At 50.8% G+C, this 24,392-nt stretch overlaps 1 protein-coding gene across 1 annotated transcript; it reads left to right on the top strand.

The window, feature by feature from the left end:
• Positions 1–4,717: 4,717 nt before the first annotated feature.
• HR (HR lysine demethylase and nuclear receptor corepressor) lies at positions 4,718–24,094 on the top strand. Its single transcript, XM_043983915.1, is given in 29 exon segments — positions 4,718–4,812; positions 6,639–6,687; positions 7,282–7,926; positions 8,283–9,078; positions 10,253–10,403; positions 10,637–10,827; positions 14,595–14,759; positions 15,035–15,124; positions 15,360–15,400; positions 15,402–15,431; positions 15,433–15,473; positions 15,811–15,877; positions 15,879–15,897; positions 16,219–16,373; positions 16,621–16,839; positions 17,072–17,147; positions 17,150–17,236; positions 18,034–18,103; positions 18,303–18,336; positions 18,339–18,435; positions 18,735–18,766; positions 18,768–18,855; positions 18,965–19,080; positions 22,463–22,523; positions 22,526–22,581; positions 22,583–22,627; positions 23,392–23,490; positions 23,492–23,521; positions 23,687–24,094. Coding segments are annotated over 28 exon segments (3,567 nt in total). The 5' UTR covers positions 4,718–4,812; positions 6,639–6,684; the 3' UTR covers positions 23,750–24,094.
• Positions 24,095–24,392: the final 298 nt, after the last annotated feature.

The following is a 24,392-nucleotide window of genomic DNA, read 5'->3' as shown; positions in this document are numbered from 1 at the left end:
ATGGGTTTGCCATGTTAAGATAATGAGTTTCTTGTCACTTCTTGAAGTATTTAAGTAGAAGTTGGGCACTTGTCAGGAGCATATTAGAGGGGATTTCTGGACTGGGAGGGAGTTTGGGCTAACTAAGCTCTGTGGTTTCTCAAAGACCTCGAAATCTAAGATTCTATCTCTATGTGAGGGACACAACCTTGATTTTATGTCCCTCCCCTTGCCGTATTCGGCCTGGCCTCTGGGCTGGGATTAAGAGGGTCATGCAGGATTTTCTGGGCAGACAAGTACACAAGGGAAACTCAACCTGTCCAAAGGACTCAAGGCCTTATGTAGGGCCACACTGTGTGCTCCCACATCCTTAAGTGACCACTCAGTCCAGCTCACAGAATGACAGGATTCTGGAGCTAGAAGAAAGCTCAGATGCCATCTAGTAGAATCCATACAGGAACATCTCAGCACTGTCCGCTGCAAGTGGTCACCTCACCTTTTGACAGAAAACATCTAGCAAAAGGGAAGTCACTCCTTCCTAAGACAGCACATTCCACCCGCTCTTGGATAGATCTTAATTGTTAGGAAGCTTTTCCTTAAAGCAAGCCTAGATCTGCCTCTCTGAAACTACCCCCCACCCCCACCCCCTCCACACACACACAACTGTTTTTTATTGTGTCCTCTGGGGCCAAGCAGGAACACGTCTAATCAGCCTTCTGCATTACGTCCCTTCCTTGGTCATGTCCATCCCTGACACAGGCTGGATCCCAGTGACCGTAGCTGGGCCTCTGGCTCCGTTTCAGTCCTCCCAAGAGCAGTCGTTCTTTCCTGCCCACCCCACGTACCTTCTTTTCTCAATCCACCCCTTCTGACCCGGAAGGCCACCTTACCTTCCTTCTCCCTTGGGCCCCTTTTACATCACTTCTTTTCTTCTATTTTGTCTCTTGCTCTTCTTCCTCTGGTTCTTCCTTTCTGATGTTTCTTCTCCTCTGTCTCTCCATCACTCCTTTCCCTACCCCTGACACCTCCTGCCAGCTTCCTATGTCGGTCTTTTTCTTCCATCTCAATCACTGCTTTCCCTTCTAAGTCTCAGTTTCCCCTCTCTCCCGCTCCCACTCCCCCCACCCCGCTGTCTCTCTCCTCCATGTGCACAGCACACACATGGCCCTGTTGCTGTATTTTTAGATGCCAGTTTCAGCAACGTAATTAGCCTCTTGTTTCAACACAGTCTTGGCCCTGGCCAGAGCCAGGTTGTCCTGGCTGGCACTGCCCCACCCTGGGTGGGGAGAGGGGGGGGAAGGAAAGGGGAGGAGATGATAATTCAGTCCCTTCCCCCTACTCAACCCCTAGGGTCAGAGCTTCCAACAGCTGACCACAAATGACAGGGCCCCAGAGTGCAGCCACAGAGATGCCCACTGCTAGGGGTGTGGTTGGTGAGAGGTGTGGGGGGAGAGACTGGTCCGGAGGTTCTTCTTTTGCTTGACTCAAGGAGAGTGCGGGTACTCAGTGTGGTTGGTTAGTACAGGGTGAAGCAGCCCTGAATTGAGGGCATCCTAGAGGCAGCTCCCTCTGCCTCAAGTCAACAGACATTTATGAAGTGATTTTCTATCTGAGGGTGGTTAGAGTTTTTGTTTAGGTGGAGAGAGGGGTGTGATTAGGAAGAGGAAGCAAAATCATGTTAGGGAGGTGGGTGAGTGGGAGAGAGAGGACAGTTGTCTGCCGCAGAGCTTTTCTTCAGCATTAAACTCATCATCCCACAAACCCCTCCCCTCCCTATGACCCATTTCTTCTTCCCCCCACCCCCCACCCAGGTCCTTAGGGGCTCCGATGGTATTAACCCCCAACACTCCCCACCACAGGGGAGGCAGCCAGCCTCAGCTATCTGTGGGATGGAGGGGCTGGGGAAGTAGGGCTAGGTGCCCAGACAGCCACATGTGTAGGAGGGGATGTCCTCGTTTGCCCTCCACCCGGCAGTCCCAGCTCTGACGTGGGTGCCCCCCCCCTTCCCTGCCCAGATTAGTGGCAGCTTGGCCTGGCTGTCCGGGGCTGCCCTCCCCCGGTCTGGGGGCTGCTCCAGTGGAGGGAGGCCTGGCTGGCCTGCCCAGGTAAGGGACTCTGGGGGAAGGGGAGAAGGTGGGTGGAGCTCCCAAGTGCCCGTATGTTTGTTTGTATTTGTGCTTGTCTGCGTGGGGGTTGGTTCAGGTCTGTGTCTGGGCACGCCTATGTTTTGGGTATTGGTAGGCTTGCTTTTGTATGTGTGTCCATTTGTGTATCACTTTTTCCTGCATGTATTTGCGGCCTTTGTGTGTATTCCCACAGTGCTGTTCCATTCTTGGGCCAAGAGGGGCCGACTGAAAGGCCTTGGGCTGTGGGGTTGGCCCAGCAGAGCCAGCCTGGAAGCCAGGATGCGGCTGGGGTGGGGCTGTGGAGGGGGCTCTCACGGCACCCCATCGACCCTGCGTCCCAGCTTCTCTGAGAGCCTTATGCTGGGAATGGTGTCCAAGAGCAGTCGGGGTAAAGATGAGTCATAGACCTTGGGGGAAAATACCTGGCCTGTCACCCGAGGGGGCCTGTCCTCACCCACAGACAGACTCGGAGAAGTGGGGCTTCCCAAGGGTCCTTAGTCTTCTAAGGCTTAAGCCATATGCCGTTTCCACTGGCATTCCTGCCAGCTGCTGGATGGGCCACAACAAGAGAAGAGAAACTACAATCCTGCCTGTACCACTGGCCAGAGAGTGCCACCCTCCTGCACTCCCTGAAGCTAATCTCGGGACACTGATGGGGGGGGGGCAGGGGGGGGCAGGAATACAGATTCTGTTCTCTCCCATCTTCCAGACAGGCCAGGCCCAAGCCAATCTGGAAGGAGAGGCTGTTACCCCCAACATGAAGGCTATAATACTGGATGAGAACCTATGTTAATATACCACAGGTTCTGAATGGTCCCAGCTCCCTCTGGAATTCTCTCAGCCCAATCCCCACTCGGCATCCCTTAACCCTCCACCTTTTTCCCTCATCTGCCTCTCACAAGTCCTTATTAGGTTGCCTTCTTTCTGACTTAGATCTCCACTGATGGTAGCACGTCTCAGGGGTCCGGAGGAGGAACCCTGCTCCCCTTCTTCCCCTTCCCTCCCACCGGAATCCTCCCATCTGATAACAGTAGCTAGCTTTGTGGGTCCTGACACTGTCTTGGTCTCAGACTAGATAGAGGGCGGCTTTCTCCAGATCCAGACTTAAGGGAGTAAGGGATGGGTGATGGGTTACCCAGGTGAAGGGAAACGCCTATAGAGCTCGAGTATGTGTGTGAATCTGTCTGGCTGTCTGTGAACCTGGTTGTGCTTCTTGAACCACCCCCACGGAGGAACCTTGATGCTTCCTTGGGTTGAATGGTACCTCACTTTCCCATTTCCTCTCCTACTCTTGGGTCCCTCCCTCTCAGCCACTCCCATCCACTGCTGTCCTGTATGAGACGAGAAGCCCTGGGAACACTAGGTAGGAGGCTAAAACCATAGGATACCACAGCTTGGAAAGGACCTCAGAGACCAGCTTCTCTAACTCCATCATTTTGCAAATGAGCAAACTGAGATTCAGGGAGAGACTATATGGTGCTTCAAGTAGTTAATAGAAAGGTCTGCTTAAGGGAGTGAGTGCTAGGGAGGAAGGGGGTGGGGGGTTAAGATGGAAAGGTATTCTTAGTCGCAAAGGGGGAAAAGGGGAAAGGGATAGGTGTGGGATAGACCCAATCCCCGCCATGACATAGAACAGATGTTTCACATCGTTGACCCCATGAGAACCTGACTGCTACTGCCAGCAATGACACTGCCCCTTCCTTTCATGCCCTACCCTTGGGGGGGGGAGCCCCACCCCACGAATCCTGCCCAGCCCCTCCCGCCCTTTGCTCCAGTTCCCCAGCTTGGCACCTACTAGCGGGGTGCTGCCCGCCTGCCAGGCTCCGGGCCGGCCCACGGGAGGGTGGGGCCGCTGGGAAGCTGGCACGTTGCCCTGGGGGAGCCTCTCTCAGCAGGCGCCCGGGTGCCGCTGATGTGGGGGGAAGGGGGGAAACAAAGGACTCATTCTCTGGGTGCGCAGCCGGTGGCATCGCAGGGGCGTTGGCGGAAGCCCCCGGGGGCCAGGAGGGGGCAGGCCTAGGCGGGGCTGAGGAATCACGGGCTCCTGTTCCCCGCAGGGTGCAGGAGGAGTAAACCCGCGGAGCAGCTTTTCGGCTCCCCAGTTGCGCGTCCGGCGATGGCGATAGGAGGTCCTGCTGCGCTCTCCGTGCCGCTCGGTCTACACTAGCCGCGCAGCGCTGCGCTCACTTGGTGCCACCTCCCAGGGCACCCCGATCGTCCCCCCCAACGACCCCTTCCCCTGGCCCCTTGGCCGCGGCCCCCCCCACTCTACCTTTTGCAATCCGGGGCGCCTTCTTCCCCCGGTACAGCTTACTCTCCCTTCGGGGAGCCCGTTCCCCACAGCCCAGCTTACTATCCCTCCGGGGGCGCCCGCTCCCCCCGGCCCAGCTCCCTCTATCCCCGGGGCACCCGCTCCCCAACCCCGGCCCGGCCCGGACCACCCAGAGGCGCAGCACGGAGTCTCCGCGGCCCATGGCGCAGCCCACAACCTCAGCCCAGAAGCTGGTGCGGCCCATCCGCGCAGTGTGCCGCATCCTGCAGATCCCGGAGTCTGACCCCTCTAACCTGCGGCCCTAGAGTGCCCCCGAGGCCCGGGGGAGAGAGGGGGTGAGAGGAGCCCGCAGGCCCCAGAGGTGGCTCATGGGGAGGGCGCGTCCGGCACTAGCCAGGACCCCCGCTGCCCTCGCGCCAGGCCCCAGCAGCACAGGTGAGTACTCCCAGCGGGACCGAGAAGAGAACACGAGCATCCGGGGCTCCGGGAGAGCACTGAACTCAGCCGGCAAATTGTCTTGGGCCCATGTGCCTCTATTTATGAAGTTGCTCAGGCGGCATTCCCACTTAAAATCGGCCCCCTAGAAAACCAGTGAGTCCCGTTTCTGAAGTTCCCACTCTCCTTACGCTTTCCTTTTTTCTTTCGGTGGCCCTGAGACCCCTAGACTAGACTGGTGCTGAATTCCCCAGCGAAATAGTGTCAGCCCTGCGTCACACTGTCTTGCTAGTCTCAGTGACACCTGTCACACCAGTCTTGGTACTTCCCTGCTCTGCTTGGGAGTTTCCCTCTTTTCCCTGTCCCTCGGTCTCTGGCTAAGGGGCTCTCTCCCTGTCTTTTCCTCTTCTAAGGGACGTTGTAACTCCCAGGAATTAGGAAGACCTCACCTAAGCCAGTAGGCATGCCTATTAATTCCCCTTCGATTTAGGGCCTCTCCACGCCGATGTCTCGGCTTTCGCCAGGAGTAAGGACTCACCTGAGCCCAGGGAGAGATTCCAGACCCCACCAGCTGTTCTGGGCTCCTTGGGGGAGCTAAACGGGATGATCTTAGAGGACCAGGAAGAGACAGAGTTTCTACCTGGCATGATGTGCCAGGAGAGATGCCAAAGTAATGCCCTCAGCCCATTCCTCCCTAGTTACTTCTTACCAAGATACACGTATTTAACCCCCCCACTTCCCCTTGGAGGCTAAGGTGGGACAATTGGAGCAGAGCTAAACCTCACTTTTCTCCTTTGTAAAATGAGGGGGTTGGAGGAGATAATCTCTGAGGTCCTTTGCAGCTTTAAATATGTGATGGTCATGACTTATAGGCTCAAGATTTCAAAGCTGGACAAGACCAAAGAATTTACATTACAAAGCATTTAGTTAAATTTCCTTAACCCAAAGAAAGAAATGGAAAGAAAGTCACCCACTTAATAAGATTCCAGAGCCAGCACCCAAATCTTTTGATTCCCAGTCTTAGAGTCTTCCACAAAGGGTTCCAGCCTTTCTTCTGGGTTCTTATTTTCTCTACTTTAACACGCTGATGGAGAGGAAGTCCTAAGGTTCCATTCCCTGATGATGTAGTGAAAAGAGCACTAAATTTGGGAAAGAGCTTCCGAGATGGGTCTGAATCCAGGCTTTGCTGCTCACTACCCATGTTCCCTTGGGCAAGCCATTTAAACCTCTCTGAAGCTCAGTGTACAACGAGATGGTTAGACTGGATGTTTTCTACTTTTCAACCTGTGCTTTTCTGTCCCTTCCCCCGTCCCCCCCTTCCCCAAGTGTGTGAGACTGAAGAGCTCTGCCCAATCCGATCCAATCCCAATTCAATCTAACAGGCATTTATTAAAAGTGTGGATTAGGTGTAAGATACTATGGTAGGTGATGGGGGTACAAAGATAAAGATGGAACTGTCCGCCATTTATCATTTAACAGCTAAGTACATAAATGGAGATCTGAGGAGGGAGAGATTGCTTATGACTAAGGGGGCCAGGAAAGGCTTCCCAAAGTGGGTAACACACAAGATGAGTCTTGAATAAACCTTAGGATTCTAAGAGAAGAAGGTGAGGAGGGAGTGAATTCCAGTGAAGGGGCACAGCCTGTTCAAAGTCATGGAGGCCGGAGATGGAATGCTGAGTTTGGGGAACAGCGAGTAGACCAGTTTGGCTGGAACAGAGAGTTCATGAAGGGGCGTAACGTGAAATAAGCCTGGAAAGGTAGGCTGGAACCAGACTGGGAATGGCTTTAAAGGCTAAGATGAAGAGTTTTCAATTTTATTCCAGAGGCAATAGGGAATCATTGGAGATCCTTGAGCACAGGGGGAATGACATGGTTAGTCTGATACATGATATGACTTTTTATGTATGATATTATATGTTAGTGTAAGGTATTTAGGTTTCTAGGCTATATTCCACCAATAATCAACCGCAGCTGCATACTAATAAATATGGACTAGGCAGTTGAATATAAAAAAAATTAAGCAGTTTTTCAATCAAGATAAAACAATCCATGTCATTAGTAAAATATGTTTCTGTTTATTGGTTTCCTAGTCAGATGAAACTGATGGTACAAGTATTTAAAGATGTTAAAAGATACAAAAACAATAATAAAAAGATCCTCTAACTCCACTCCCTCTATTCCTACTGAGGTTCCCTGGCTTTGGTGGAATATGGCAGGGAGTGGGGAGAGGGGTGGGGAGAAGTGGGAGTCGTAGTGTTGCTTCTTTAGAGTGGGGGCATCGATATGTTCAGGGTGGGAATCTTAGGGCAGTGTGTGGGCAGGCAGCTTGGTGCCCAGTTGTTGGCTTGTACTTGCCTTACCGGTTTGTGCTGCCCCTATGCCGCCAGGGTGGGGCTCTCTTTGTACCAGGCAGCAGGGATGCCCAGGCAATTCGCCTGAGCCTATGCTTTGTTGGTTTCACCACAGGGAACCCCTTTGTCAGAGCCCCATGAGGGCAGAGAAATCATGGAAAGCACACCTAGCTACCTGCAGGACGCCCTTACCTGGGAGAAGCCAGCGTCAGAGAATGGCATCAGACAGGAGCCAGGCACCTTGCCACGGGGTCCACACCATGGGCCACTGTGCTTGGGGGACCCTGCTCCCTTTTGGAGAGGAACCCTAAGCACCCCAGACTCTTGGTTTCCACATGGCTTGCCCCATGGCTCAAAGGACCCACTTCCATTCTTGGGGGGTGAGGGACCCCATCATGGTGAGGGAAAGGCTGGATGGTTGGGGGCCAAAGAGGGGCTGCGATGGAAGGAAGCAATGCTAGCTCACCAGCTCGCACTCTGTGGGCAGCCATGCCCACCCCGTCATAACCTCCTGCCCCCAGAGCAAAGTGGCAGCCACCCCAAGAATGACCCATTGGCTTTCCGGCCCTTACATTGCCCCTTCCTTCTGGAGACCAAGATCCTAGAGAGGACCCCTTTCTGGGTGCCCACCTGCCTGCCTCCTTACTTGGTGCCCAGCCATCCCCACGATCGGCCTTCTGACTGGCCCCTAGCTCCTTATCCTTGGGCATGCCTGGGGCCCCAGCCCAAGAGTCCTCCTGCTTTCAACTCAGGAAGCAAGGTAAGGACTTGAAAGTGTCGAGAACACCCAGAGGGAACTCAAACTGGGGAGGCTTAATGAAGGAAAGAAACAATTGATTCTCTTGGCTCAGTGAAAGCTCTTCTCCGGAAGAATGCCATTCAATTCAACAAGTGTTGATTGAGTGCCCTGACTTCCCATATAAGCACCAGATTAGAGGACAGAAAGGGATGGGTATATTAATTCCGACACCTGTCCCAGGACCCCAGGATCATTTTCAAGTTAACTGTCCTCCATAGGTCATTCCTTCATTTCCCCAGGTCCACTCACCCCCATTCCATCCCTCTCTATTGAGAGCCAAAGCCAGTGCCCAGCTTACCCCTTTCTTCTCCCTTTAGGGCTTTTATCACAAAGATCTAGGCATACCTCGCCTGACGAAAGAGATGTTGACCACTGCTGAACCTGGGTTGTTGGGCGTAGCCCCTGGTGGGCATCTTCAGAGAGCTGGGGAGATGGATCGGTCCCTACCCTACCAAAAGGATGGGGAGCCAGGGGCCAATGGGCACCAGAACCTTTGCCCACTTTTGGGGGGGTGCCCAGATATAATCAGCAACCGGACCCTCTGGCCTACTCACCCCACAGGCTTGGTTCATGCTCTTGGCAGTTCCTGGGTAGTACCTCGAAATGGGAACCTCAGAAACCCCCAACCAGGGCCATCCTCAGGGTCAGAGTGCCCTTCACCAGGGCAATCTGTCAGTCAAGTGGGCTGCTGTCCATCCCATCTACCTGCTGGAGATGGGAGTCATAGCCACTGTGGAAGGTGCCAGGGAGGCACAGAAAGTGGTACTAGTGGGACATCTGGGTCCACTGAAGAAGTCGGCAAGCATCCTGGGCCCGAGGCCTGCCCCCCAAGCCACCATACCAAGCTAAAGAAGACCTGGCTCACTCGGCATTCTGAACAATTTGGGTGTTCAGCTGGGTGCCCAGGGGAGGAGGTGGGCCCGACCACTCCGGTTGGGTCCCTCAAGAGGGAGGGAAGTCCTGAGGTGGGGGGAGCAGCTGGTGGCCCAGCCCCCAAGCGTCCAGCTGACTCCTTCCCAGGCAGCGAGGGGCAGGGGGCTGGGAGCTGGCAGGAAGCTTTGGAACGACCACCTGGGAGCAAGGCTGAGAAGACAGAACATGACGGCTGGAGAGGTGAGCAGATTGATGAGCTGGGCATGAATGGCAGCTGGAGCATCTGGGACTTGGGGAATCAGGGCAAGGGCTGGAGGGCGAGGCATGGGGTGGGGTTCTGGCCCTGTCCCACACTCAGCAGGTCCCTTTCCAGTTGATTACTACACCAATGTCTAGACTGTTTTTTCCGTCTGGATCCCACTGACTCTTTTGGGACTTTGCAGTGCCTCTCTTTGGGCACACTTCTGCCCACATCTGGATTCTCTTTTGTTTACCTGCCACATGACTGTGTTAAGACTGGTATCCTACCTCAACCCTAGCCCCATGCTTTGCCATGGCATACCAACCCTTAGCAAAACAGGGGGGCAGAACCACTCTGATGAGCCTCTGCTGACCCACACTGCCTGAGCCAGGAACTGTTCCTTCTTTCGCCCAGTTGGATCATGGACCCCAAGCTGGGACTCTCTGTGCTTTTGACTAATCAGGCCAATATGCCATTTCCCGGATCTCTGATGTCTCTTAGCCACTGGAACCTCAGTTGGTGTTCTCCAGCTTCATCTGGGGGCAGGATGGGGCGGGAAATCGATATTTTGGAGGGAATCCTCTTCATCTGTTTTCCTGGATTGTTAGATCTCAGTGAGTCAGGTGGAACTATTTTGCCTTTTGGATTTATATGATGGGCCTGCCCCAGCTCCTTCACCATCTGGATTGCTGTGCCTGGGATTGGACTCCTCTGGGCCTCTCAGATCCCCAAGCCTAGGCTGATTCTATTTTGATGGTGTCACCTTGTGGGACTTCTCACAACTATGGCCTGAGTTGGAGCTGTCCTATCATCTTACCCTACTGGTTCACTACCAACTGCCTTGGGACTCTCACATCACTCTGGCGATGGTATCGCCACGCCCACAATTGAAACAATCCAACTTCTTCACTGGCTGGATCACTACACTTTCGCTGGGATGATCACCATTACCCCAGTCCTGGACCCCAACCCCCAAAACACCAGCCCTCCTCCCCTGTTCCCTGTTTACGGTCACTCGAGCCTTTCTGGGACCCACTTCAGCCTGCTTTGAGAATCATTGCTCCCAGAACCCTGGGCTAGGGAGAAGAGCGACTGGGAAAGGGAAGGTGTGTTGGTAGCGTTCTTTCAAGTAGATCAAAAGAGAATCCTGACAGGATACATTCTCCCCCTCAGGATTCCTGGGCAGCAGGCCTGGCCTTGATGAACTTGAACTCCAGAGTGTACCTTGCACAGCGCTCCCAGCAGGAGTGACCCGTTGCCAGAGCTGTGCCCTTGGGGAAAGTGAAGAGAAAGGGATGGCTTGTCACTTTCTGAACGTGCGAAGGTGAGTCTTTGCCAAGTGCCCCCACCCCGAATTTCCCCCCCCCAGCGCGCGCGCGCGCGCGCGCGCGCACACACACACACACACACACACACACACACACACACACACACATTTTTTCTAGTAATACTTCTGTCTTCTGGGAATCCCCTTCTTCCAGCCTCTGGGCACCCAATTCAATTCTTCAAAGACTCTTCCCTGCTGATCCCTCTTCTTTGCTTCTCCTTGCTCTCCAGGTTACCTTCAAGTGGAAAAAGGACTGAAGAACGTGAAGCTGGCCATTCCGAGGAGGCCAGAGGCCTCAGGCCCAATCCAGATGACAAACTGAGTGTGCATCTCGCCAAATATCTGCTGAATAGCCTGGGAGACAGATTCTGTAGGCTACTGAGGAGGGAGCGGGAAGCCCTTGCCTGGGCTTTGGAGGAAGGTAAGCACGAGTTACAGTCTCTGGAACCATTGGAAGACTAGGAATCAGCAGTCAAGCAACAGGCAGATTGCTTATTATGTACCATAACAAACAAAGGGGAAACAGTTACCTTGTATCTATTCTTGTATGTACTCTTTACTTGTATTTTATATACACAGTGCCTGTTTCTGTACGTGTCTCTATTAGAATATAAGTTCCTTGAGGGCACTTTTCCACACTTTTTTCTTTGTATCCTCAGGCTTAGTACATACTAGGTACTTCATAAATGCTTGGTGCTTATTGAATGATGAACACATCTAAGCATATACTTAATATGTAGTTAACATTTACGTATATTTATTTTGTGCCAGTCACTATACTAAGTGCTTTACAGCTATCTCATTTGATCCTCACAACAACCCTGGGATGTAGGGGCTATTGTTATCCCCATTTTACAGATGAGGAAACTGAGGCAAACAAAGGTAAAGTATCTTGCTCAGGGTCACTTAACTAGTAAGAGTCTAAGGCTGGATTTGAATTCTGGTCTTGCTGATTCCAGGCCCATTGCTCTATCCACTGTAGCCCTTAGCCACCCAAGTGAATACCATGTTGTTAGGGGAGGAAAGGTACTGGGAAGCTTGGAAGATCAGGAAAAGCTTTATGTAGATGATATTTGAGTTGAATGTTGAATAGAGGCCTCACAGGATCTTGATTGACCTCTGTCTATTAATTCTTGACCCCTACCCCTATATAATTTGTCTACTTATATTTCATACTAGTCACACAACCAGTCAGCAACTTATGTGAAAAAGATGTGGGGATTTCAGTGAATCTCTAGGAGCTCAGTATGATTCAGCAATGTGATCGTGGCAGCCAAAGCATTTGTCACAATCCTAAACAGCCCTAAGAGGTACCCAGAGTCCAGAACAAGAAAGGTCACAGTCCTACTGTACCTGACCCCATTCAGAACACATCTAGCATATCATATTCACTTCTGGGCCCTGTATTTTGGGAAGAACACTGAGAGCAAATACAGAAAAGGTGGCCAAGGTTGATGAGAGCATGTCCTACAAGGACTGGTTGAGGGAACTGGGGGGTGTTGAGCCTGGAAAAGAAAATACTTTGGAAAGACATGATAATTATCTTCAATTATTTGAAGGGCTCTATAGAAAAGGGATTACATTTATTCTGTTTACCTCAAGGGGTGAGAACTAGGATCAGTAGGTAGAAGTGACAGTGAGGCAGATTTGAGTACAATAGAAGGAATAATTTCCCATTAATAATCAGCTATCTCAAATATTGAATGGGTACTTCAGGAGATAGTAATTTTCACTTTGCTGGAAGCCTTCAAGTAGAGCCTGAATGTGTGGAGTGGCTTCATCCACTGGGCAGAATGACCAGCTTTATTTTACAATAACACTGCTAATGTGTGCAAACCAGGTTCTCCAATAAAGATGTGAACCTCCCTCCCCCCACTTCCACTTATCACTCACTTGTAACATTCATAACATTGCTCCTATTGAGCCCCACAATGTTGTTTTCCATGTTTTGGGGAAACTAACAAGAGGCAGCTAGATGGCTCAGTGGGCCTGGAGTCAGGAAGACTAGCTCTGTGACCCTGGGAAAATCACTTAACCTCTGTTTACCTTAATCCACTGGAGAAGGAAATGGCAAACCACTCCAGTATCTTTTGCCAAGAAAGGTGTGATATAGGCCCAGGGGGCGGGGGGGGGGGGGTGTCACAAAGAGTCAGATATGACTGAACAACAACAATTAATGAGAAGCCATGTGGAGGCGTGATTGATAAGAGAGTTGGCCTCAGAATCAGGACAAACATTGGCTGATTGATCCTGGACACACAAATCACTTACCCTCTAAATGCCCTAATAAACTCTCCAAAACTACAATTGGGGCAGTAGCTCAGCTGCGTTAGTAAAGGGAGTTTGCTTACTGGGAGTTCCCTATAGTAATGAAATCAGAGATCTAAACAGGATGACCCTAAATGGGATCGACCTGTATTCCTTGTAGCCTTTTCAGGATCCTTAGTGCAGAACTGAACTCATAACTGATACTCAATTAATACTTACAGGGGCCAGCTGGGTGGTACAGTGGATAAAGGCACCAGCCCTAGATTCAGGAGGGCCTGAGTTCAAATCCAGCCTCAGACACTTGACACTTATTAGCTGTGTGACCCCGGGCAAGTCACTTAACCCTTATTGCCCCCCCCAAACAAACAAACAAATACTTACAGAAGAAGTGGAGGGGAAAGAGAGAAGGAGTAAACATACAAAGGACAGAACAAAGAGATATTGGAGTGGGAAGGGAAGGGAAGAGAATAAAGATTTATATAGTGACTACTACGTGCCTAGCCTGTGCCAAGTGCTTTATACATATTATCTCATTTGGTCTTCACAACAACCCTGGAAGGTGGGTGCTATCATTAGCCCCATTTTACAGTTGAGGAAACTGAGGCAAACAGAGGTTAAAGTAACTTTCCCAGGGCCACAAGTTAGTCCAAGGTGGGAATTGAGGTCAGTTCTTCCTGACTCTATGCCCAGCAGTGCTCCACCAGCTGTTGAGCTGCTTTGGGATAAATATCAAAGATTGGCCCTAGAGTCTGTGGGAAATGATTAGAAATTGGTTGGTGGACATAAACTTTTGGGGCTGTTGAGCTGCCTTTTCTTGTAATTGTGGCTAGATGCTATTTATTGGTGAGTATCAGTTGGTACCAGGTAGGTGGCACAGTGGATAGAGCACTGGTCCTAGAGTCAGGAGAACCTGAGTTCAAATCTGTCCTCAGGCACTTACTAGCTGTGTAACCCTGGGCAGGTCCCTTAACCCTGTTTGCCTCAGTTCATCATGTTTAAAATGAGCTGGAGGAAGGAAATGGAAAATGGGGTTTGCCAAGAAAACCCCAAATGGGATGATGGAGAGTCAGACATAACTGAAACAACTCAACAAGAGCAATCAGTTGGAGAGGACAGTTAGGCAAGGCAGTCCCAGCATAGTGGAAAGAATACTGAATTTGGAATCTTTTGACCCAGATCGAGTCTTGACTTAATTATCTGTGACCTTGAGGCACTAAATCTCTATGAGCTTCATTTCCCTCATCTGTAAAATAGAGTGGCAGAGGATGAGATAATATTATGCATTTGCCTGCTTCACAGGACTATCCCAAGGATCAAATGAGAGAATATGTATTAAATGTTTATTAGACTTTAACATCATATGTAAATGACACCTTTGTGAGGCACAGCAAGGGGGGGTCTCTTTGTGTGGATTAGAGAGGCCCCTTTAACCGTGTTTATAATTATTGATCAACAAAGATTGATTAAGCACCTACTGTGTGCTAGGCACTGGAGTTACAAGACAAAGATGGAATAGTCTCTGCCCTAGAAGAATTTCCATTCTGGTGGGAGAATCTACGTGTACAAAGACAAGCAAAAACAGAATAAACACAAGATAAATCTGAGATGTTTTGAGGAGGGAGGAAGCCAGCAGCTGGGGGGATGGGGGATGGGGAGATGCTTCAAGGAGAAGGCACAGCCTGAAGGAAAGATGCTCTTTCCCTCTAATCCCTTAGAGTTATAATAAGGGCTTTAGAAATGGAAAGTGATCTGATCACCATCCCCCCCACACACACACACTCCTCCACCAGGTTTATGGTTCATGGGGAAGGGTGAAATTAGGACCAGAACCCCCTTACTCCTATATCCCTGACACCCTTGAAGCTAAGTTCTTTGGCCAGCTGCTAAGCTATTTGGTTTTTATGCCTGTTTTCTCTGCAGTGGGGGAACCCACTCCTGCCCCTGTCCCATGGGAGGACCCAAATGCCCCAAGATCCTGTAGCCGCTGCCACCGTGGACTCTTCAACACCCACTGGGGCTGCCCTCACTGCTGCTCCAGGCTCTGTTTGGCCTGTGGTTGTGTTGGGAGGGCCAGGGACACCACAGGTACGGAGTGAATGCTCGTATGGGAGTCCAGAAGGAGGAGGAATGGGAAGACAGAGTGTGGGTCAAGTTGAGCTCCTTCCTCAGCCATAGTCTCCATTTAACACTGTCTGAGGTAGCTATAGACAGACAAACAACCCCAACAAGGGAATGAGTCTCTGACTAAGCCCAGTTAAACTTTACCCTCAGCACATCCTTACTTTCCAAGAGCTGACCTTTATGACCTTTATTCTTTTTTGCTCCTTTGACCTCTAACCTCTCGATTCCCAATTCCACAGGCCCTCAGGAGCAGCCCCCGGAGGGGTGTGCACACAGCACTGGGCATAATGCTCATTCTCTTATGCTGATCCAGTTTGTCTCCAGCCAAGGTGAGCCAACTGGGGCACAGAGTACTTATGGCAGGAACCAGAGAGACCCCAGCTATGTAGCAGGAGGAAGTCTCCTTTCCTTCTGCCTCCTGAATCTCTCCCTGACTCTGGCACCTCCTGCTTTTCAAGTCTGGGCTGGAGGAATAGGGAAGGGAGTAGTTCCCTTGCTAGTCTAAATGTCTTCCTTCTTCCCAGTCCTAAGAGGTGACTTCCCTCCCTTCTCTCACTCCCTCAGCCCTGGCTGAACTGAGCACCAAGATGCACCAAGTCCGGGCCTAAGTTTGACATCCGAGGGCACTGCCCTTGCCCAAGCTGATGCTCGAGTGTGGGCTCCTGGGGATAGAGGACAAAGGTAAGAGCTGAGAAGAGGTGGAAGGGGGAGAGCCCCGAGGGACCTTGGGGTGGAGGTGGGGCCAGCCTGTCTCTGAGTTGCCCAAACATTTCAAACAAGTTTTCTTGGTACCTAACACCATGTTGTATGAGTCCCCCTAAAGGTGCCACCACTTATACTTGGTGATGGTGATAAGAGCTGGGTGAAAATGGGCTTTTTGTCCTGTGTTCCAAGCTGGGTGTGGGGGCACTGTGTGAAGGCAGGAAGGATTCATGAAAGCAGATTTCCCTCCCTGATCACTCATTGCTTACTTCTAAAGTTTGGGTTGGATTGGGGGTGGGTGGGGGTGGATTTGACAGAAGGAGCCAATGAGAAAACTCCTCCAGCCCCCACAACCCTCTTGCAAAGGTGATGCACACAGAAACCAAGGAAATCAAAGAAGGTGAGCCCCCCTTGCTTCAACTCTAGAGTTGCTGGTGAGAACTCTAGATGGGGGATAGGCACGGGGGAGAGGGGGAGAGAGGGGAGGACTTTCCCCTAACCTGGAGCCTCCAGAGGTGGGAGGTCTGTGTGGACCATGTAGAGATAGAAGAGGGGGTACAAGTGTGATTGAGCCACTTTGGGGTGAACATAATGAGGTGCTTAGGGAGTGGGTGGAGTGAATTTATAGGGAGGGGAAATAGTGTATTTGTGTATGTGTGTGCTTGCAGACTGGTGTGACATTCTTGTGGGGGGCCCTAAGTCCTAGTCTTTATTTCTACAGAGGCACAGATTCCACTTGAAACTCGGGAGAAGCCCGAGAGCCGGGGATCCCTGCTTCCCTCTGTGTACCTTCTTGCCTCCACGGCTGTCAAACTCTGCCTGGGCCACGAGCGCATCCACATGGCCTTCGCCCCTGTGACCCCAGCCCTGCCCAATGTGAGTGCCTTGGGGGAGGTCTCAGGCCCTGGGGGACCATTGGGCTAGTCAGCTGTGGACTCAGTCAGGTCTGTCTCGACTCACTTGATTGTAGTCTCCATGTTGATGGAAACATCTAATCTAACGTTAGTCAGCACTGAGCATGGGGCTTTGTACTGAGTTAGTGCCTAATTAGTTATTAGCATTCCTTCAAGGCATAAGAAGTTAGTGTGAGGAAATGTGTTGACCCCCATCCCATGTCCTGCAGGATGACCGCATCACCAACATCCTGGACAGCATCATTGCCCAGGTGGTGGAGAGGAAGATTCAGGAGAAGGCATTGGGGCCAGGGCTGCGGAAGGGACTCGGCCTGCCCAGCTCTCCTACTCCACGTGGGCTGCCATCTCGAGGGGCCCTGCTGTGGCTTCAGGAACCCCAACCCCGCCACAACTTCCACCTCTTCCAGGAGCACTGGAGACAGGGCCAGGTGAGTGCTTATTCCTGGCTACTGCCACCCAACTCCCCCAAGTTCCTCTTATCCTAAGCACTGCTGAGCTCTTTATAGACAAGGGGGACCTTGTTTCAAATCTGTCCTTCTCCTTAGTCCCATACGAGTAAGTTATGTATAGCCTCCTTTCCCAAGTCCAGGCTATGACTCCTTCTTGGATGCATTCTCCTTTCCTGATCTCTCTCTCTCTCCCTAATTCTCCCCATTACAGCCTGTGCTGGTGTCTGGACTACAGAGAACACTGCAGAGCAGCCTTTGGGAACCAGAAGCCCTTGGGGCGCTGGGGGGAAGGTGCAGGCCCTGAGCCTCCTTGGGCCGCCTCGGCCTACAGACGTGGGCAGCACAGCTTTCTGGAAGGGTTTCTCCCGGCCAGAGGGTGAGTATCCCTGTACTGCCCAAAGGGAGCAGGGGCGGAAGGGAGACACAGCCCTGGAAATGGGGATAAGGAGTCAGATGGGCAATATGATAGAGTGGAGAGATCTCTGGGTTTGTTGGAATCCTGTCTGTGACACTTTCCTGTTGTGTGGCTTTGGTGGTCATATAACTTCTCTGAACCTTTGAATACTCCTGTGCCAAATGGGATGTCTATGGACAAAATTACACCAAATCTGTCAGGTTTCTCTGATCATAGAAGCTTAAGAATGGCTGGGCCTGATGAATACTTGGATGGGAAACCACCAGGGAATATCAGGTGTTGTAGATTTAAGAGAGAAGCAACTTGCTAGAGTGGATGGAGAGCTGGCCTCAGAATCAAGACCTGTCCTACCTCTGACATAGACTGGCTGTGTGACCCTGGGCAAGTCATTTAACTTCTCTGGGTCATAGGCAACTCTCTCTAAGACTCTGAGTTGTAGAATAGCTTCTGGTCTTCATTGAAAGAAGAAATTTCCTCTTAGGGTTGTTGTGAGGAAGATGTTTCATTAACATAAAGCATGATATAATGTGAACTCTTATCAGTGATGATGGGAATAGGAAAAAAGATAGACCTAGGGATATGGTTGGATTTTTTGAAGCTAAGACAGAGGAGGGGGAGGGAAAGGTAGGGAGAGAAGGGTGGAATGGAGGAGAACGAGAAGAAAGAGAGAGACTAGAAATCATGCTGTTCCCCCTCTAAAAAATTCTTTAGACTGAGTCCCACATAGCTAGGTTAATAGCCTCTTTCTCTTCCTTTAGCTCGTCCGAAGCTAGACAGTGGGTCCCTCCTTCTTCTGCATAGAAACCTCGGCGAGCCAGAGGCTAGCAGGTTCGTATCGCTAGAGGAGTCAGTTTTGTTTCTCCTCCACCCTCTCCTGGACTGGCCCTTGACTGCCCTTTTCTCCTCCTGGCCTCTCCTGCCTCTCCTTCACTCTCAGACTTGTCTTTCTGGGAGCCTGTCTCTTAGTGTAGAGTACTTAGGATAAACATTGTGGGTGTAACGAGTCCCCTCCTCTCCTGTTCTGCAGATCAGAGAACCTGACTGCCAGCCTGCCACTCCCCAGAATATTGTTACCAGCCATGGGAAACTCAACCTGGCTTCCTACCTCCCTCCCATCCCTACCCTCTGCCGGCTGGAGCCACAACTCTGTGCCTCTTATGGTGAGTCTCTGGGCTCCCTCTGCCTACAGTCTCACTTGGCCACAGCCCCTTTCTTTGTGCCCTCCCAGGACCATCTGCAACCGTGTCCCTAAACCTTAGTCGTGGGCCCTGTTGGGAACCCGTGCCTGGGTTCTGGCAGACTCAGTGCTTCTAGTTTTCATACTCATGCCTCCTCTGTGCCCAGCTGCCCATGCCCATCACAGTTAAAGGTCTAACTCCAGCCCCATTTCCCTGGGTCAGGTGCTACAGCCTGGAATTGCCTTGTGCTCTTAACCTTCGCCCACCCCTCCCCATGCCAGGTGTGAGCCCACAGCACGGGCACCTGGGGACCCAAGAATCTGTGTGTGGAGGTAACAGACCTCATCAGTGTCCTGGTCCATGCAGAAGCGCCAGTACCCACTTGGCACCGAGCACAGAAAGGTATATTTCCATGGCTGGAGTTGAGTGGACTGAGGTGGTGGGAGGAAGCAGAGGTGAAGGGTGGGCTCAGCTCCACCCCCAACCCCAACAGCCTTTTCTCTCCTCTTAGAACTCCTGACATGCCTGGAAGGTGAGGGGCTGTGGTCCCCAGGTAGCCAGGTGGGCGCTGTGTGGCATGTGTTTCGGGCACAGGACGCCCAGCGCATTTGTCGCTTTCTCCAGATGGTGAGGAAGGTGGGATAGGAGCTGAGCAGCCCCTTCCTACTTCACCCCACTCCAATAAATCTCTCCTTCTGGGTCTCCTTCCAAACTTCTAAAATCTCTTTTCTAGCCTTACCATCCACAAATATAAGGCACACATTCAAACAATCGGTGCATCAACAAGCATCCATTAAAAGAAGTTTCTTCTACTAGGTACTGTCCTAGGTGCTGGAAATACAGAGACAGAAATGAAACAGCCCCTACCCTCAAGGGAGCTGACAGTCTATTAGGAAAGATAACATGTACACATACACAAAATAAATGCAGGGTGATGGGGGGGTGTCAGGAAAAGTTTATATATAAGGAGAGCTTAAACTAGCTTTTGAAATGAATCCAGGGATTCTTGGAGGCGGAAATGACAATAGAATGCATTCTAGACGTGAGACAACCCCAGTGCAAAAGGCGCAGAGATAGGAGATGGGATGGAATGTGTGAGCAACAGCAAGAAAGCTAATATGTCTGAATCATAGAATGGTTTAAAAGCTGAGGAAGGTTTAATAAGACCAGAAAGGTAGTTTGAGGCATGGATGTAGAGGGCTTTAAATGCCAATCACTAAACAACACAGTACACCCACCAAGCAACAGGAGATGATACGAGGTGGTGTATAAGTTGGTCCTGTGTCATGCATGCAGTGTGATCAGCATTTGGAGAAAGAGGGTCACAGAGGGGCAGAGAATTCAGCAAAGATTTGGGAAGGGGCACTCCCCAGTTTCCTCTAAGGATCTACTTTTGAATTTTTATTTTGTCTCTAGCATGTGCTAAGGAAGCAAGGCTGACAGTTAAGATGGGGGAGCTTTCTCTGGAGCTTATGATGGCTTTTGAATGGGGGGGGGTTCCTGCCTTGGGATCGAAGGTGAGGTGAATGTGGGTATTGTGGTACCGCCTCACTAATTGGGGATTGGCTTCCTGGAGGACCTGGTCTTGAGATGCTTCCGAGAAAAGGTGATTATGGAAAACAGCTTGGAAGGAAATTACAAGGTCAGTGTCAGTAGTTGAATGGATGTAGAGGAAGGTCTAGAAGAGAGCCAAGGTAGCAAAGAGGTGCTTGGGGGAATGAGAAAGCAGTAGAGCCTGCTTTAGTGCTCAACAAATGTTTGACTCTCCTGGGAAAAAGTCTTGGTCCAAAGTCATTCATCACAAACTTCAGAGCATACTCCACATACACATATGTATGCACACGCACGCGCGCACACACACCACACACACACACACACACACACACACACACACACTTTCTGGGGTATTAATCCCTCCAAGGATACTAATCTGGTCAGAGTAGGGCTTTCTGTGATCTAAGACAACTCTGGCCAGCCCAGGTTTGCATTACTAGGGAGGCAGAATTCCTAGACCTCTGTAAAGGCGGGACTCGAGCACAAACTCTGGTGTAGACCTGAATCTTTGAAACTTCTGTACTGTATTAATTTCCCCTGATGACTGTAGGGATTGTGTGGCACATTCAGGCCCATTGAAGACCCCACCCACTATGGGCACTTGCTAGGCTAGGAACAGATCCTGGAGGAATGGAGAGGAAAGGGGAGAGGTTGCAGAGAATGGGGTGTTGGTTGGAGAGGAGGCCTTTGCCTAGCTTTTGAGCTGCCTAAAAGGTCAGCCTCTGATAGGAAATCTACAGGGAATGAGAGAATTTAAAGATAAGAATGATAAGAATAAAAAATCACCTTATATTAGGATCATAGCTAAAGATTTGGGAAGAACCCCCAGAAGCCATTTAATCTAACACTCATTTTGCAAATGAGGAAAACTTGGGCCCAGACAGGTTGTATCTGCCCCAATGTCATATAGGCAGTAAATGATAGAGTCAGGATTTGAAATCAGGTTCTCTGACTCAGCACTCCTGCAAGTCCTCAAAGAGCTTTACATGTAGCCTTTCATTTGAACGTCCATTACAACCCTCTGGAGTAGGTAATACAGGAATTATTATCTTAATTTTACAGGAGAGGAAACTGAGGCATAGCGAGGTAAGTGACTTGCTCATGGTCACACAGTTTTTTAAGTGTCAGAGGTGGGATTTTAAACTTCTTGACTCCTCGTCCAGAATCCTATCTATTATTCTCAGCTGCCTCTCAACGAAGGTATGAATCTTTTACAGTTGCAGGAAAGAAAACCTTTCATTGGAGGATTCCAATTAGTTTACTATAGGAAAGCCATACAATTCAACTCAGCCAATCAATTGACAAGCATTTATTAAGCCCCTAATATGGGTCAGGCCCCAGAGATATGACAAAAATGGGCTCGACCCAGCATTTATGGCACTTGGGTTCTATTGACTGACATCAGCAAGTATATTTATTACAGGAATTTGTCTTATGCCAGAGTCAATGGGGGGAGAAAAGAAAGTTGTAGGATATAGTCCTTGTCCTCCAAGGAATACGTCATCCCAGAATCCCAGAGGTGTAAGGGACCTCAGAGGCCACATACCTGGACCAAAGTTCCATCTCTGATACCCCCTAGCAAGTGGTTATGCAGCTCTGTCTTGAGGATCTCCAGGGTCGGGGGCCTCACTACTTTTGAAGGCAACCCAATCAAATTGGAGTGGCAGGACCCACAGATAGAGAGAAGTCAAATAAAAACACAGCGCAGCAAATATTTCCTAACCATGGGATGCCGTAAGAGCTCAGAGGAGAAGGGAGGATCCCTGTGGATTCTGATGGGTTTGGAAGAGATGGGGAAATTGTGCACAGGCAGAGAGGAAGGTGGAGAATTAGAGAGCTGGGTGGTGCACTGGATAGGGTACTTGACCTTAGACACTTACTAGCTGCGTGACCCCGGGCAAGTCACTTACTTACCTGTTGCCTGTCTCAGTTTTTCCCATCTGTAACCCAGGGTGATTGTAAAGATTGAGTCCGTGAATATATGGAAAGTGCTTTATAAATGCTATTTTAGGAGGGCTTTACAGTCATTTGCCATGAGAGAATAAGGGATTTAAACTGAGTACATTACCTATTGTTACCCTCCCTCCTTTCTCCTCAGTCCCATTCTCTCACATTTGGGGCCTGCCAACTGGGCAACCCTCAGTTCCTCATATCGCTACTTCTTGCCTTTCTTTGCCTCCCTAGCAGTCTCAGACTTAGGTATTCTTCATGCTGTGGCTATATTGTTTGTCCCTATCTCCTGTTTCTTCCCAATCTCAGACCCCTTATTATTACTTAAGTGCCGAAGTCTGCCAAGGGATCCAGCCTTGGGTAAAACCCATTTAGGGCATCCTCCTAGTGGCCCCAGCCTTTGTTAGTGGGAGGCAGGGGAGGAGGCAATACACCCATACGAGCTCCTGATTCTCTGAGATGGCCCTCAGCTCTAACTATAGGAGCCTCCGACTTTCTTTGCTAGGTGTGCCCTGCTGGAGCCGGCACCCTGGATCCAGGGTCCCCTGGCAGCTGTTACCTGGACACTGCCTGCGTCGACGCCTTGGGAGGAGTGGGGTGGTGAGCGGCTGGACCCTTCTGCAGGGCCCCTGGCGAGGCTGTGCTGGTGCCCGCAGGGGCCCCTCACCAGGTCTGGGCAGGCGGGGGTGGGAGATTGGCCTTCTTAGGATAACAATTAATCCCTGATTTTTGCCTGAACTCGACATTTTTTCATGTGCTTTCACATCCAATATCTCATTTTCTCCTAAGGACCAGCTTTAGGAAGTAAGCAGACCGATCATAGTATTCCTATTTTAGAGCTTAGGAAACAGGGGGCCAAGATTGCCTTTAAGCAGCTGGCTCAGGAGTATGGCAAGTGATGAGGACAAGACCACACTGTGTAACCCTTCCAGTGCTAGATAGTGTCAGAACGAGGTGGGCCGTACAAATGGGAGGTAGTATGGCTCCTTAGGGAAAGTGGTGTGCATAAGTAATCGAGTGGCCAGAACATGGGATTTGGAGTTGTGATTTATAAGTAGCAATGTTTTCAGCCTAGTCCCACAATAATTTCTATAACTCAGAGTCAAGGGGATCTGGGCTCAAATCCTGCATCTGCTAATTACTACCTTGGGGACGAGCTCTGTTCACTTCAGGTCCTTCATTTGTGAAACAGACGATGTATTTAAAGAGTCTTCCACGATCAGCTCAGTGCCCTGTCTACTGCACACCTCACTTGGTGTACTAGCTGTCCATAATGTGCCCCTTGCAGTGCTCAAACCTGTAACATGGTCCTTATCCCTTAAAAGGAAAGTCCAGAGATGGGAGGGGGAATCAAACCCAGAACGTGAGGACCAAAGGGCTTAGCACTTTTGTGTCCTCTCTTTCTCCTTCATATGTCTCTCCTCCCTGGCGCAGGTGCAGGGCCTGGTGAACTCAGTCAGCGTTACTCAGTATTTCCTGTCTCCTGAGACCATTGGACTCTCCATCCAGCTCTGCCACCAGGCACCCAACCTGCCCCCCTGACGCCCGCCAGGTTTATAGCCAGGTGAGGGCCCCAATTAGAGTACCACACAGTGCTCTCTAGTGTTGGGGAATAGCTGACCGTGGGAAAGGTGACATCTTGGGGGTGAGGGTTAAAGGGGGATTCCTGGGTGGAGGAGGCCATGTGTAGCAGCGTTTGATACATCCTCCTCTTTTCTGTCTTTCGTAGATGGACTGGGCCATATTTCAAGCGGTGAAGGAGGCTGTGGGAATCTTGCACAATTCTAAATAGGGGAAACCCAGTCATTCGGTGGGGGAGGGTAAGCGCAGATAGGACAAGGCAAACACCAGCATGCCAACTGGGTGTTTGTCCTAGCAACTCACCCCTGGGCATCAAGTGGGGAGATGCTAAAAATGCGCGGAACCAACCCCATGGGCACCCCTCTGGTCACAAGTAGGCTGTGATCTCCCAAGGCGCCATGCCTTGAACCTCTTACAACTGGTACACAGAGTACTTGCCAATGTTTGTGTACGCTCTGATGCACTCCTGCTCATCCACCTAAGGCTGGCACTGAATGAGGGCGCTGGCTCTTCTGATAGATGTTCTCCCTTCCCCCTCTAGTACACACTCTCAAATGCCCACCATGGGATCCCCTGAACAAGAAAACAGTCCTTTCAGGGCACCTGGGTGAACTTGGAAATCAGTCCTGACTTAAACTCCACCACTGCCTTCTGCCCTCAGCACTCCACCCTCGCCCCAAATCTCTTCCCCCGCTCCTCCTTCCCTTGCTGAATTCCTTGGGGAAAATCCTTCCTCACCATCACCTTTGCCAAACAGGCACTATGGAGGCAAACAGGAATCGTTCTGGATTCCATTTGCCTTAGAGAGGGGCTAAGAGGGCAGGGGATTAGATGGAGGTGAGGGATACTCCAGA

This window comes from Dromiciops gliroides, chromosome 2 (genome assembly GCF_019393635.1).
Source record: "Dromiciops gliroides isolate mDroGli1 chromosome 2, mDroGli1.pri, whole genome shotgun sequence".
Classification (NCBI taxonomy): domain Eukaryota; kingdom Metazoa; phylum Chordata; class Mammalia; order Microbiotheria; family Microbiotheriidae; genus Dromiciops; species Dromiciops gliroides.
This window is presented reverse-complemented; position numbering and strand designations above follow the sequence as displayed.